The sequence below is a fragment of the Condylura cristata genome, unplaced genomic scaffold (genome assembly GCF_000260355.1).
Source record: "Condylura cristata isolate star-nosed mole 26May11 unplaced genomic scaffold, ConCri1.0 scaffold00008, whole genome shotgun sequence".
NCBI classification, from domain to species: domain Eukaryota; kingdom Metazoa; phylum Chordata; class Mammalia; order Eulipotyphla; family Talpidae; genus Condylura; species Condylura cristata.
In genome coordinates, this window is record NW_004567109.1 from 23,603,879 (window position 1) to 23,618,990 (window position 15,112).

Here is a 15,112-nt window from a genome sequence, read left to right on the forward strand (position 1 = left end):
GATCTCAAAGGAAAGGCTTTCAGTTTTTCTCCGTTGAGGATAATATTGGCTGTGGGCTTATCGTAGATGGCTTTTATCATGTTGAGGTATGATGAACTCCTATTTTAAAAAGTATGTAGGTACCAGTAGGTTTTGTTGGACGAGATGCTTCAGATGCTGTTGAACATGTAAGCTTTGATTTCAGGATGCAGGTCTGAATTTGAGGTGGTTTAGCGGCCCCTGGTTGGGCACAGACGTGTGGCTGTTTGGAACCTCATCCCTCCTGAGCGGGCCCGCGCTCCAGTCTTTTCTTTCCAATCCTTCCTCGGACTGTGAACAGCGATGGGATGGTAGTCGGCAGTCCCTGGCCTTGTGCCTCCCAGCCCTCTCTTCTGAAGGCAGAGTCCCATTGTGCGGGTCAGCTCTGGCTCACTGTCACATGGTCTCATTTGTGAGCAGAGGAACGGATGGCTGAGGCCTTCTTCTGGGAATCTTGTTTCTTTATGGGGCTGAGAAAATAATGTACCTGAATGAGTTCCTGTAGCTGTAACAAGTTATTCTCTGACAGTTCTGGAAGCCAGAAATCCAAAGTCAGTGTCCCTGGGCTGACATCAAGATATTAGCAGGACCAAGTCCCATCAAGATGTTCCGGGAGGCCGTCCATCCCTTTCTTTGTTGCATTTCTGGGGGCTGCTGGCGTCCAGTGGGGAGAAACAACTCGAGTAATGGCCCTCAGGCAGCAAGCAGGGAGTGGGGGTGGGGGGAGGAGATGGGGAGGAGGTGCCAGCGGCCACAGATGGACGCTGCCTCCGTTTATCCAGAGGGAAGGAGGGTGAAGGGGAGCAGGTGCAGGTGATTTTGTAGACGTGGTGGGAGGCAGATGGGATCGTGACGGGAAACCCAGTCTCAACAGAGGACTCAGAGAAGACTTCTCTGAGGAGGTAGCATCTGAACAGAGACCTTTGTGAAAAAGGAAGGTCCAGATGTAGAAAAAGCTTGTTGTATTCAAGGCGAGAAAAGCCAGTGTGCTGTGGGGTCTGAAGGGGTAGAGGTAGGTGAGGGTCAGGCCTCGTGACCTGATTGGTCATGATTTGGTATTCAGAGGGCAGTGGCAAGGCTTAAGGAGAGGAGTAGAACATGGTTAATGACGTAGAAGTATCATTCTGCCTGTTTTCTAGAGACTGGGTTGAGGGGAAAGAGTGGCAGCTGGCTGTTGGCCATTAGCCCTTGTGGTATTCCAGAAGTGATGATCTAAAACTGGCTGGTGACAGTGCAATAGAGAAGTGATTGCATTTAGGATATTTAAAGATTAACAGGATTTACTGATGAAGTGGACGAGAGGTATTCAAGAAAAAGATGAGTCAGAAATGACTCTGAGGGATGCCATTTAACTGGCAAGCTGGAAATTGTAGCTCTTTGTAGAATGTGATGATCCTGGGCGAATGGGGCAAAACAAGAAAAATAATGACTCTTAGGCTTTGTTTTGCTTAGTCAACTGCATCAGCCTGACCTTGCCTTCTGTTGCACCAAAGCCAGAGCTCCCGCCTGTACAGCACAGTCGGGTGCTTCACTGTATTCTCGCCATTTCCTTGGGCTCCATCACACTCTTGCCTTCCCACAAACCAAATACAGTAACTCTCGGACTCGGTGGAAGCCAGCCAGCCAGCCAGCCACTTCCGCGGTTTCTGCTTCTGGGTGGCTGGACTCTTCACAGAGGATGCAAACACGTGCATCACCCCTGTGGCTTCACAGCCTGCAGCCTCTGGCCGTGCTCGTCACTGCTAGTCAGTCCCTGGTGGCAGTCCAAACCTTTTCCCCTCTCTGTGTCACGACAGCCCACAAGACCACTAGCCGCAAACTCAGATTTCCCAGAGAAGTCTGGTGAGGGTTGCCCACCTGTCAGCAGCCACCGCCACATCCTCTTGCAGTCTGCATCTCAGCCCCTCCCCGCCGCCGCCTTACTCCATGCTCACCCTGTCAGCTCCCCGTCCGTGCCCCTTCCTCTCCTTCCTGCGTGAATACAAACGTGCTGTCATCCCGGCCCTCTGCCGTCCCCAGCTTCCTTTCCTTTCTGTCCTCTCCTTCACTAGCCAGTTTCTGTAGAAACTCTCAGGTCTCTCTTGGGCGCTTCCTCACTTTTCCCCCTCCTCGAACACCTGCTGTCTGGTCTGCCTTCTCCCCCGAGAGGCTTCCAGGAGGAGCCGGAGGGGGTGGGGTGTGGGTGAGGACAGGACGCCCAGGGGGTTCCTGTGGGGCTGCAGTAGGACAGTGGAAACTTGGAAGCTTGCTAGGGCACAGTAAGCGCAGGTGACCGTGAGTGGCCGGTGTTGCCGTACTGTGGCATTTGTCCTCCGGTCCACAGTCGCCCCGGGGCTCGACTTCCCCGTTTTTCCGCCGAGGCAGGCTTTCCGTGCTGTTCACTGTCACAGTCCAGTGACTGGCAGCGCCTGGGGTAAGCTGGGTCTCAGCACATGCTGGAGAGATGGACGGTGGACCCCCAGGGCAGACGGGACTGAGCAGTGGGCTCTGGGCCGTGTGGCCTCTGTAGACAGTCTGGACATCATCCAGGCTCTCACTGGGGAAGGACGCCTGCCTGTCACAGCAGCTCCTCAGCTCGTAGTTAGTTCCCTCCTCCGCCTCCCCATGTTTTCCTCCCCTTTGTAGGCAGTACGGGCCCCTTTCCTCCCTGTTTGTCCCCAGGCTGTCAGCAGTCTGTGGGAGCCCTGTCAGGAGGCACGCAGGCACTGCCTCCCGGGGGCCCCTGGCTCGGCTTCTCCTCCCCTCCGTCATACATGTCATGTGTGTGGCTCCAGCCTGTCTGGACACGGATGTGACCACGGTCCCTAAGGCGGCGGAGGCCAGTAACTGGCAGCGTTTTAGGCCCAGGAGGGGTTTGCTCTGAATGGTGGAGGCACCACTGGAAGGTGCAGGGCGACCAAGGGATCTGTGCGGCTGCACAGGTGAGGGGAATCTTGGCCTGGGCTGGAGCCTGCCATGCCAGCGGCCCTCCGGCGGCAGGCCACGCGCCGTGTGCCAGGCTGTGCGCTGGGGGTGCCACACGGGCTGATGGGGGACAGGCGGTTATAATTAGGCCGCGGTGAGTACTGTGAGGACCACGTGCAGGAAAACCAGTGGAGAGGGCCTTCTCTGTCTTGTGAGGCTCAGGGAAATGCCCACTTCTAAAGAGGTGGAGATGCTGGAGTCAGGTCTGTTAGGAATGAGCAGAAATCCAGCACACAAATGAAAACGGAAGGAGAATTCCAGGCACAGAGAACAGTGACTGACGGCATGGAGGTGCTAAGGAGCCTGCAGTGTGTGCAAACTGTGTTAGAGATGGCTGCAGAGGAAGAGAGGGGTAGCTGGAGCAGGGAAGGGAGCCAGGAGCCAGATGACGCGGCTTTGGAAGCCAGACTAAAGCACTTGAACTCGACTCTGTAAGTAATGAGCAGTCAGCCAATTCAAGCAAAACGAAAATGGATTGGTTAGTACAACTAACTGGTTTTAAGTCCAGTGCTCAGCTATCTAAAGACCCACCAGAATTGAAACTCAGGATCTTTCTGCCCACACCTTGGCTCTGCTTTCCCCTGGGTCTGATTGTTCTGTGCACAGCTTCTCTGTGTGGCCACAGCAGATGGCTCCAGAAGGTCTCGGCTCACTAGAGGTGGGCAGATTTTTCCTAAAGGTCCAGATAATGGACGTTTTCAGCTGTGCAGGCTAAATGTTCTCTCTCACCGCTGTTCAGCTCTGCTGCTGCAGTGTGAAGCAGCCGCAGACACAGGGGAGGGAGCAAGCGTGGCTGTGTTTTAATCAAGCTTTTTTCCGAGGGCCTCGGGCATGTAGTTCACACAAGCGCTGTCCTAGGGTCATGGAGTCGTTACAGCTCCTGTTCATAGATTAGAAAGGGGACACCCCACCGCCCAGCGTCCGCCTCTGACACGAGCCGTGTGCAGCGGCAGTGCCGGGGCCGACTCAGCTGGGGTGGCAGGAAATGAAAAGGTGGGTATGACGGAAGGGGGAGAGTATGGGTACCACTCTGAGGTGCCAGCAAGAAAGAGCATGAGCTGATGCCCCAAGTTACCGTGATGATGCAGCTTGACATTGGTCTGACGGAGCCTCGGCGCCAGGCCAGGCTGGCAGAGCTGGCGCACGCCGCGGCCGGCCCTTGCCCGCTGTGCCACGCTCGTGCCTCCGCTGCTTTGGGCACACTCGCCCACCCCCTCCTTCCTCCGCTCCGCTGACCACCCACCTGGGTGAGCCTGGGGGGTCGGTCTGCAGGGGGGGGGGTGCCTGGCCCGAGCGCCTCTGCCTCGGTGGGCGCTGCTTCCCTGCCCAGCCTCAGAGTCTCCCTGACTTGAAGGGAGCGCTCTTCAGACCTGCGCCCTTGCCCGGGCCCCCCAGCCCCCTTACCAGCATTCTCCATCAGGCTCACATTCACGTGTCAGTCTCTCCAAGAAGAGTTTCCTCACCACTAAGCTGATCGGACACTTCATGCTCATCCCTGTTCTAAAATGGGATGTGCAGATACACGTTCTTATGATTATTTACCGATATCTTCCACTCGCTCCCTAAGGAAGGGACCAGCGTGAGTTTATCTCTGGGTCCCCTGCCAGTGCTTGGCACAGGTCCTGGCATGAGTAGGGAAATAGTTGTTGCAGGTGTCTCCGTTTTCCAGCCCCATCTAGGCCCACGTAGGACATGGAAGCAAGAGCTCTGTGCCCCTGAAACAGTGCTTGCTGGTTGCTACCTGCCGTGTGTCTTCTCTACCTCTGGGCTTCCTCTCCCTGGAAATATGCCCCCCCCAACCTGCAGACTTATGACCCTTTCTCCTCAGACTCCTCCTCTCCCATGCGATCCATCCTTGGGTCAGCAAGGGAAGTGACAGTGAGACATACGCTCGACCCGCATTTAGTGCGCGCCCGTCTGCGTGCGTGGGCCTACACAGCCTGCCTGTGTGGCAGGGCTGCCACAGCGAGGACCCCAACCAGGCCAAGCAGACCGGTAAGCCCGTGTCCCCCTGATCTGTCTACCCACCACTTCCCAGAGCAGCTTCCTGGAAGGGGGTATCTATGGATTTGTCTTTCACCCAACTGCATGGCAGCCACACTTTTGGGGGGGCTGAGGCTTGTGGCTGAATGTACCATGGTTCCTGGTCACATGACCTACAGTGGCCTATGCCTCCCCATTGTCTCCTGGGCCCCCAGGACTCCTCACATTTACTGGAAAAGGCTAGCCACCCAGCCAGGCAGACACAGATGGAGAGCCAAAGCTGTGTGCTGGCCTGCCAGCAAACCCAGATCTGGAGGTGTGTTTTTCAAAAATTGGGTCCCAGGAACTTGAAGGAAGACCTGGGTCTGCACAACTGCTCCTCACCCAATAAGCCCAGTCAGCTCTCCTGCTGGTCTCTAGGCATGGACTGATGTCTGGAGCCTTGGGAAATGGTTCAGGTCCGGCAGCAGAGTCTGGGACATTCAGCCTCACTGTACCTCAGGTACACCACTAATTAGCTGGAAAATCCCTTCAGAGAGCCCCAGGCTGTCCATCCTGGTAGCTGAGAGTCTTTGGGTAAGGAAGTCTTATGACTCCTGGGGGCCCAGCCTTGCTATGGGAGGCACAGGGGTCTAGCCCACCCTCAACAGGTTCCCTCCTAGAGCCTCAAGCCCCCGAACTATTATACTGTAGGATCTAAGAAGAAAAGATGGGCAGGTCCCAAGGCAACTTCCGCCCCCTCCTCCCCCTGTTCCTTCTCACGCACTCACACACCCTACTGAAACCTAATCCTGAAGCTGCCTCGCGTGCTGGGTTCTCTGCAGGGCTGGCGGGCCGGGGCCTGTCTGCTGGAGCCTGCCCCACCCTGCCCGGCTACCCCCCAGGCCAGGGCAAACAGGTCAGGCATCCTACCCACCCTTTACCCACCCCCCTTCAAGTATGACCAGTCATTCTGTACCTCAAGGGCCACCTCCACCCTGGCCAGGCCCCCAAACTGGCCTTTGTACAGAAGCCCCTGCATTCTGTCCCAAGTGCTCTATGAGGCCTGCCATGCTACCTGCAGCAATAGCAAACACACACACACATGTACCACCTCTACCACCAGTCACCCCACCCCACTTCCTGTGCTTTATGGCCCCTGGCTCAGCTTCCAAGGCCTCTGCCAGCACTAAGCCACCTCATGGGGGCTGAACAGAGTGCAGTGGAAGCACTGGAGAAGAGAGCGTGTCTCCCCGGGGGGCCGGGGCAGGCTGCACGGAGGAAGGAGCATTTGGATTTAAAATTGAAGAAGGGGTTTTCCAGGCAAATAAAGAAGGGGGGTGGGAACAGAGCCTCAGAGGGTGGGGTGGGTGTTACATCTCAGACAGATTTCTGCATGTGTAAATGCATGACGGCCTGCCTTTTAGGGAGACACACGTTGGGCATGATTGGTGTGACCTGGTAGTCCCAGGGAGTCAACTCCAGATGGTATCAGGTCAAGGGGTGAAAAGGAGATGGGGAAGTTAAGACGATATCTGCTGCTCTTCCCAGAAGTTTTGCAGTGAAAGGAGAGAAAGGTGGGTACTTGGCCAGGAAAGCTTGTTTTTAACCTAACAGACGTGGACTTGGTTATTAATTTGAGGGGAAACACAAAGAAGAAAGATAGTTTATGAAGAGTTGTCAGCTTAGAGGAAGCTGGAAAGTTGGAAGCAGAGTGTATGGCGAATGGAGGAGGTCTGGAATGTCTACTGAACAAAGCTGAGAGCCAGCTAAGGTTGGTTCAACCAACCAAGTACATGAGTTTGTAATGGCATCGGTCCACACAAATGAGAGAGTGTGTGTGTGCTCTAACATACTTCAGTTACAAAAAACACAACAGTGTAGGATTAGATTGATTTGATCGGGCTTTGCCTAAATGATGAGACAAAAAGACAATGGCATAAGGAGGTAAGGGGTGCTGGCAACAGATAAATGGATGCAGTTCCAGCCAGGAAGCAGATGAAACCTGAGAATGAAGAAAGAAAGCTTTTCTAACACTCAATTCAGAAGCAATTCAGGGATAAATTTAATAAATTTAGCTATATTTTTAAAAATCTATTACAAAAGGGGAGGGGCACAAGAAAACAACTAGACCACGTAAATAGAAAAGTAGGGAGAAATATTTATATCTCATGTGATTAGGTGTTGAATATCTAAAGGGCTTTATACACAAGAGAAGATTGTTGGCTAGTACTGGTGGTGGTCATATTGCAGTGTCTGAGTGCACCAAATCAACACTGTATACCTTAAACTCACATGATCTTATGTATCAGTTATATCTCATGAAGCTGGAGGAGGGAAAGAAAAAATAAAGACCAATAACTGCCTAGAAAACTAGGTAAGGATCTTAACAAAGTTCATGGAAAAGAAATGCATGTGACCCTTCCATACATAAAACAATGTTCAGTTCCACTATAAGAAAGGGAATAATTCAAATAAGAATCAAACTGAGCTACTGTGTGTCTCCTAGCAGACTAGCAGCATTCAGATTTAAGGAGACGTGTGCTCGTTGGGACGCTGTGCAGAAAACAGCTCTTCCATGTTTTTGCCGTTGGATATTGGAATGGTACAGTCCTGTGAAGAGGCATTTGGCAATATGGAGCTCATATATGTACTTTCCCTTTGATCCCTTTGACAAACCCACTTCTAGGAAACTTCCAGAATTGCATTGCTAATAGAAAAGATGTGCATGAATTACTCATTGTAACCACTGTTGTGGAACCTATTTTACAAAGGACCAGAAACAGCCCAAGACAACTGATTGAATAATACACGGTCCAGAATCATAATGGAGCGTCCTAGAGTCTATAACTGAAATGTAACTTTAAAGTCATACTCTATATACTCCTGTGGAGTGAGCACCAGGGTTGTACAGTTAAACAATTGATAAGTGAAACAGTACATATGGAGCATAACCTTTTTATTGAATAAAGAAGGGAATAAGAGTATGTTTACTTACATCAAAAAACCAATGAAGGATAAAATAAAATTATTATAAGTGGACATTATATGGGAGTGGAAGTAATAGGAGTCACACATAGACTTGAAAATTAGACTTCTCTGAATCTATCTTGTTTTATGAGAATTTAATTTAGAAACTATGTAAAGTTTTATATCATCATAAAACAAAATTTAAATTAAAATGAAGGATAAGTGATCCTTAAAAAACAAAAGCAAAATGAAACAGATGAACCTAACTATGTATTGTTGGTGAATTAAACTCAGGAGAATCATTTCAAAGGGCAAAAAGTAATTTGTATTTTTCTAGGATGATATATACCCCAAGGCAAAAAGAGCTGCAGAGACTAAATTGTTTTGAGTGAAGAGGGTGTTAGCAATGCAGTGGTATTGTGACTCTCAAATGATCATATATTTGAACATAAAGAGGTTCTTTATGTACATGTGCATATGTATACTAGCATAAGACATATATATCATTGTGTTGATGTCTCTGTCAACAAGGATGTCAACTTAAGAGGAAAGAGATACAAATATAAAATCAGAGAAAGTAAACAGATGACTTTTATGAAATGGATTATTACTCAATAAAATTATTTTTTTTAAAAGACTTATTTATTTGTGCATACAGAACTGGGGTACAGGCCAGAGGCTCAGGGGTGGTGAGAGGCTTCACCAGAGACAGAGCGGGGAACAGAACAGGCAGATCGACGAAGTACACTGCTGAGGGGAGCAGTGGGCGGGTCAGGAGAGGTCTGCTGCGCCATGTGGTCTCCTTCGGGGCAGGTGCGGATCGAACTCATGCGGAAGTGGCTTTAGCTTCTCAGTGCTGTGCTTTAACCCGCTGCGCCACCAGGGAGGGCCTACTCAATAAAATTATTAAAAAAGAGAAAGAAGGTAAATACAAATCTTGTAATTCTAAATTTGAATTGAGAAAGCCAGTATAAACACATGATGTATTTTCCTCTTTTGTTCATTGCTAGCACAAGGGGTTAAGTCTCAACACTGTGAAGCTATCCGCAGCCACTACAGCGTAAGTTCTACCCCAGCCAGGAGGTGACCCACATGGCACAGGAAACCTCGCCTGTCCCTCCCGCTGCTCCCCTCAACCGTGTATTTCACTGCTCTTTCTACTCCCCATACCATCTCTGGTGAATCCCCTTACTGCCCCCAACCACATCACTGTCCTGTACCCCCAGCTCTTGTATGCAAAAATAAAAAATAAGTCTTTAAAAGAATAAACAGCCACAAATATGAATGAGGTAATAAGAGAAATCTGCAAGCTGGGTATATGTTGATGTTGTGAAATTATAATTAAATTTTCCGGTTTGATAATGATTTTAAGAGTTGTTTAGGTGTGTTTGTGTTTTTTGTTTTTTGGTTTTTTAAGTTTTATTTATGCATACAGAACTGGGGTACAGGGGTGGTGAGAGGATTCTCCAGAGGCAGAGTGGAGGGCAGAACAGGCCGACTGACGAAGTCCACTGCTGAGGGAGGGGAGCAGCAGGCCAGTCAGGAGAGGTCTGCCGCGCCATGTGGTCACTTCCAGGGCGGTGACCAAACTTGCACTGAAGCGGCAGCGGCCAGCTTGCAGTGCTGTGTCCTAACCCATTGTGCCCAGGCAGGGCCCCGTGTTTGTGTTTTTTAAGGTGTCCTCATTTTTTTTTAGAAACCAGTGCTGAAATCTTGTGGATGAAGTGGCATGACTACTGGGAAATTCCAGAATAATGCTGGAAGAAAGTAGATGGGTATGAGAGAAACGCTGTTGACCATGATTGAGCGTTGTTGAGCCTGGGTGATATGCCCGTAGGGGCTTCACTGAATATTATTGTTTGGTTTTTAATTTGGTAAACATTTAAATTTTTTACACAGGAGGAAACAAGAGTATTCTCTGCACAAAGATGCACCCAGCTAGCAGGCAGACGTTAGAGGAGGGCTGGTTCCACCTTTCAGAGGTATAGAGCGAGCTTGCACGAAAAGTGCTGAAACAGGAGGGCCGTGAAGAAAGAGGGGACTGGAAAATGTTCAAAGATATAAAATAAGAAATAAACATTACACACCACAGGCCGAGATTTTTATATATATATCGGCTCTTGAATTTATTTATAAATTGTATGATTTTAAAAAATTACAGTAGTTTATTTTCACATATTTTTGTGCATTTTTCCATCTCAGTTGCAATCCCCTTGGGCTTCCCATCACCAAATCACCCGTGTGCCATCACCATAGTCCAGTGCATTTCCCTCCCCCCACTGTTTTTTTTTTTTTTTATTAAAAAGTTTATTTTTACATCATTTTTCACATTTTTTTTTTTTCATCTCAATTGTAATCCCCACGGGTTTCCCATCACCAAATCACCCCTGTGTCCCCCCACTGTTTTTGATCCCATTCCCCACTCCACCCCCACAAAATGTCTCTGGTATATAGCCGTTCATCATTATCATTTTCTCGCACAGGCCGAGATTTTTAAGGAACCCTTTCCTGGTCCATTGAGTGCTTTTTGCCACGATCCCTTCCATGAACTATTTTTGCCCATTACTTACTGTTTTAACTCTTACTACTATAACAGAATGTCATAAATTGAGTGTGTTGTGAACAACAGAAACTTACCTCTCACTGTTCCACAGACTGGAGTTTCCAGGTCATGGGGACAACAAGGTGGGGTTCCAGGTTGCACAGGTGCAGCTGATGTTCTATGTGGCAGAAAGAGCAAGCTAGTTCTTGGGCCTCTTCTTGGAAGAAAACTAATCCCACTAATTACCTCCTGAGGGCCCCCACTTCCAAATGCCATCACAGTGAGGATTAACTTTCAATTTAAGAATGGGGAATGCACAGACATTCTGCCCAGCACAATGTATTTCTGCTCATATTTTCATTTGCCATTCTTGTACTTTTCATTTTGGGAGGTTGATTGGTGTCATGTTACCAGCAGTTTATGATTTTTGTTTTGTGGCCCAATTCCTGTGTATTAGGAGAAAGTTGTGTCTATTTGCATAGCATTGTGTCATAAGGTGAAAGAAAATAGTCTACAGCACAGTCTAAAAAATAATAATGGGAAAGGAAAACCAATACAGATATATTCTGCAGGGTTAATTGTGTATCGTGGGATTAGATATGTTTTATTTATTTGTGTGGCTATATATATATATTTTTTTTTTTTTTCAAAATTAACACACATTGGGCCTCCTTGGTGGTGCAAGAGTTTAACTCTCAGCACTATGATGCTATCTGCAGCCACTGCTGCACAAATTTGATCCCCAGCCAGGGAGCTGACCCACATGGCGCAGCAGACCTCTTCTGTCTCTCCTGCTGCTCCCTTCAGCAGTGCACTTCAGTCAGTCCCCTGTTCTGCTCCCCACTCTGTCTCTAGTGAGTCCTCTCACCCCCCACTTCTCTGGCCTACACGCCAGCTCTTCTGTGCATAAATAAATAAATCTTTTTAAAAATTAACACATATTATAAATAACACCGATAAATAAGGTTCGTTAAAAAGGAAAAGTGAATAACAATAAACTTTCTGATCAGCTGGGTGAAAGGGAGAGGAGCAGGGGAAAATATATCAAGACTGGCTAGATCTAAGGAGGTTTTATTAGCATATGATATCCAGTACATATTGGGAAGCAGACAAAATCCTGTCCAAGCCTAACTGAGAAACGTTGCAGATATTTTATAAGCTCAGTCCCCACACAGTCTTGCTGCAGGCTTATCCTGGGACTTTGTTTCCTTCGCTGGAACACATAGACTCCAGCCAGGAGCCTCAGTGCCTCCAATAAAACCTTAACCACATTAATTAACAGATTTTATATGCTAGGTATGAATAATAGGCATGGCCCGTGTGCACAGAAAGGAAGTGTGCTAACTCGGAAGGACAAAGGGGAGCTGCTGTACAGGAACCAGTGGCCTCTCCCTGCTACCAAGTGTTGACAGCTTCTTCCTTGCAGCCGGTTACGGGAGGGAGCGGGCTTGAGGGTTTTCTGCCTCTCTCAAGTTCACTTTGCAATCTCTAAAAATATTAAACTGCCAGGTTGTTGCTGAAATTACTCCTGGGTATGGCGCGTGTTGTTAGTGATGGGGTGAGAATGAGGAATGTGTGCTGTGGTCAGAGTACACTGGAGAGGTAAGGTCCTGCGTCTGGGCTGATTCAGGCTGAGTTGGAAATGAAGAACGATTTCTAAACCAGTGACCGATCAATCAAAGTTCACCCTCCCCCCCCGCCCCCCAAAGGCCTAGGCCTCCTCCACACATGCAGTCTTGCCCAGGGGGCTCTCAGCAGACCCGCAGCCAGACTCCACCCCCGTAAGCTGCTGGGTTGGCCGTCCAGGCTGCCCGGCCCCGAAATGTCTTGAAACCAGGGTGTAGGTTCCGCCTGGAGTTGTGCTGTCCAAACAGCTCAGAGCCTGGATTCTCCTGATCCTTGTCACCCTGCGCCCTCTCTCGTATCCCTTTGTCCTCTCCTCTCCACTCCTGCCCCCGTGCTCCCCTCCCCTTGCTCCTCCTGTCTTTCCCCTAGGCCAGAATTAGCCCTCCCCTTGGGCTCATACACCTGGGCAGCACCATGTCCCGTGGTGCTGGCCTCTGCCACCAGGTCCCTCACTCAGGCTCCTCCTCATCGAAGCTCCCCTCTGCCTGCTGGGGCCAGGGGTCGCCGTGCTTCCTTTCTTCTCCACCAAAGCGCTCTCCGCTGTGGCTTTCACCCACTGTGCCCTCTGCGCGTGAACTCCTTCTCCTCGGCCTGGGTGGCCCGCCTCCCGAAAGTCTGTCTCCCTGCACTGCCTGTATTTGGGGGTGTTTTCTGCTCAAAAGAATGGTTTCTCATCTCAGTGTTCTCAGATTGCAGGAACAGCGTGGACAACAGTGACTATTTGATGGATGTGTCCACATATAACCTGCCAGAGAACGTCCAGCTCTGAGATGCTGGTCCTCGCCCAGGGGACCTTGTCTGCACTCCCGCAGCTGGCCGCACAGGGCTGGCCAGGCCCGTTCCTTCACACTCAGGCGCCACCGAGCAGGCAGCTCTCCCAGAAACAGGCCTGGAATGTGGAGGGTGGTGTCCAGCAGACCATGGCCAATGCAGATGTACAGGAGAGCCAGCAGCGCTCCGGCCTGTTGTGTCTGGGGATGCTCACAGTCCTGTGTATTCCAGGTTCTCCAAGCCTGCACCCATGTTCCTGGATGACTCCTTCCGCAAGTGGGCCAGGATCCGGGAGTTTGTGCCACCTTTTGGAATCAAAGGTCAAGGTATGTTGGGAACCCTGACTCACTCAACATCAACATCTCACCCTAGACTGTCTCCCCGTACTTCTAGGCAGGGCTGTGCCCACAGAAATTGCCATGCACGCCTAACCATGCCTGCTTCTCTCCCTCTTCCTGTCTCTTTTCCTTCTCTAATGGAGTATTTGCTCAGCACCAGGGGCTGGGTTTGCAGGAGTGGAGGAGAGAGACAGGTCCTTTTCCTCCACAAACTCCTGTCTAGTGGAGACACAGATCCTTAGAGTGCAGGACAGCAAGGCTGTGATGAGGGAACATCTCATGCTGTGAGGTCCCAGAAAAGGGGTGCAGAGACATTGCTTCTAGAGGAATCAGGTATGAGGGGAAACCCCAGAGGAGAGGCCCTCCCTCACAAATAGCCCCATCTATTGCATCATCACCTCTGATATTTTTCATCTTTACCTGGGCCCCTTCCCTCCAGTCCTTTCTTACAATGTTCCAGGCTAACCTTTTCCCCACACTCTTAAGAGGATATTTCCTTGCCTCCGGGACACAGGTTGTTCCCTTCCAATTTAAGCCTTTCTCATCCCTTACAGTCTAACCATTCTGTTTACTCGTCACGTGCCCACACTGTTCCGCAGCAGGATAGTTTGGGCTGTGGGGCCAGACAGAGGGTCAGAGCCCAGTATCGCCTTTCTGCTAGCTGTGGCTGTGGACAAGTTACTTAACCTGTAGTTTCTTTATCCGTTAAATGGAGAAAATACTGACTTTGTATTAGATTGTGATCAGAAATAAATGATTCGACCAAGGGCTCAGTACCTCAAAGCTCTACTCAGCTGGCTTCCTTCCTCCCTGAGAAGGAAGCAGCAGCCAGTGAAAGCACTCCTGGGCTTGAGTTCTGAGCCCAAATCTCCAAGGGCAAATCTACGGCTTGGGCTGAGTCATATTGAAGAACTTATGTCTTCGCCTGGGCCCAGGTAGCCAAGCAGCCTCCTCCTCGCTGGAGACTCGATCCTACTAAGTTGCAAAGGCCAGTGTGGAGCCCAGTGGCCCACAGGAGAGTGTTTATGCTTTCTGCTCAGTTTCTCTCCAAGAAAACCAAGACTCAATCTCTAGTCTTGACCTTAGCCAACTAGCAGTAATACACTTTTCCTTAGAAAGGTGAAATTGGGAGTGGGAAAGGAGAAGACCTGTGTGGCCTTCTCTGAATTCCACCAAGAGGTATATCTGAAAGCACTTAATATAGAACATTTCCTACAGGTTTGTTTTCTACCCCAGTCTCACTTCTGGAAAGTTTGGCTGTGCCTACTACCTCCTCTTTCTAATCATTTACCCCAGGGATTATCTTCTCCCCCTGCCACTCCAGTGAAATTGCTCAGCTGCCCTCATGAAATCTAGTTCCCAGCTGACCTCTCAGCCCCACCTCACAGTGGTCTCCAGCCCATCTTATAAAAAATTATAAAATTTAAAACTTTGAATTCTTTTAAATCATCATTTTTTACATGAAATATTTCAGACTTACCAAAAAATATGAAAACCAATATAATGAGCACCCATGTCTACCTTACAAATATAACATACAAAATGATGTAAAAATAAACTTTTGTAAAATAAATAAATACATATATATAACATAAGCTACATAATCTCTGGATAGCCCTCCTGACGCCCTTTGCCTCCTTCCCTAAGCCACTGTTCTCCTGGTTACAGAACATATGTCTGTGTCCATTCAAATGTGGTCTTGTTTTTTTGCATGTCTTTAAGCTTTACAGCGGCATTATATATGTGTGTGTGATTCTGTGTGTTGTTCAAATTGACTATTTTGCTTTTGCTTTTGTGTTTGCTCCATTCTGGTACATGTAGCTGTGGGTCATTGATTTTTTTTTTTTTTAACAGCTGTGTCATTTCCTTGTAACATATATTTTAATCTCATTTCCTTTGGTGGAGACATGTAGGTTGCCTC

At 49.2% G+C, this 15,112-nt stretch overlaps 1 protein-coding gene across 5 annotated transcripts in view; it reads left to right on the forward strand.

Moving 5' to 3' along the window:
* The window catches only part of ST3GAL3 (ST3 beta-galactoside alpha-2,3-sialyltransferase 3), a 144,765-nt gene that overhangs the window by 103,649 nt on the left and 26,004 nt on the right, over nt 1-15,112 (forward strand). For all 5 annotated transcript variants that reach the window (XM_012722386.1, XM_012722387.1, XM_004678896.2 and 2 more), the window contains one exon: nt 13,085-13,179. In XM_012722386.1, the coding sequence (XP_012577840.1) occupies nt 13,085-13,179 (95 nt within the window). The remainder of the gene's footprint in view (nt 1-13,084; nt 13,180-15,112) is intronic.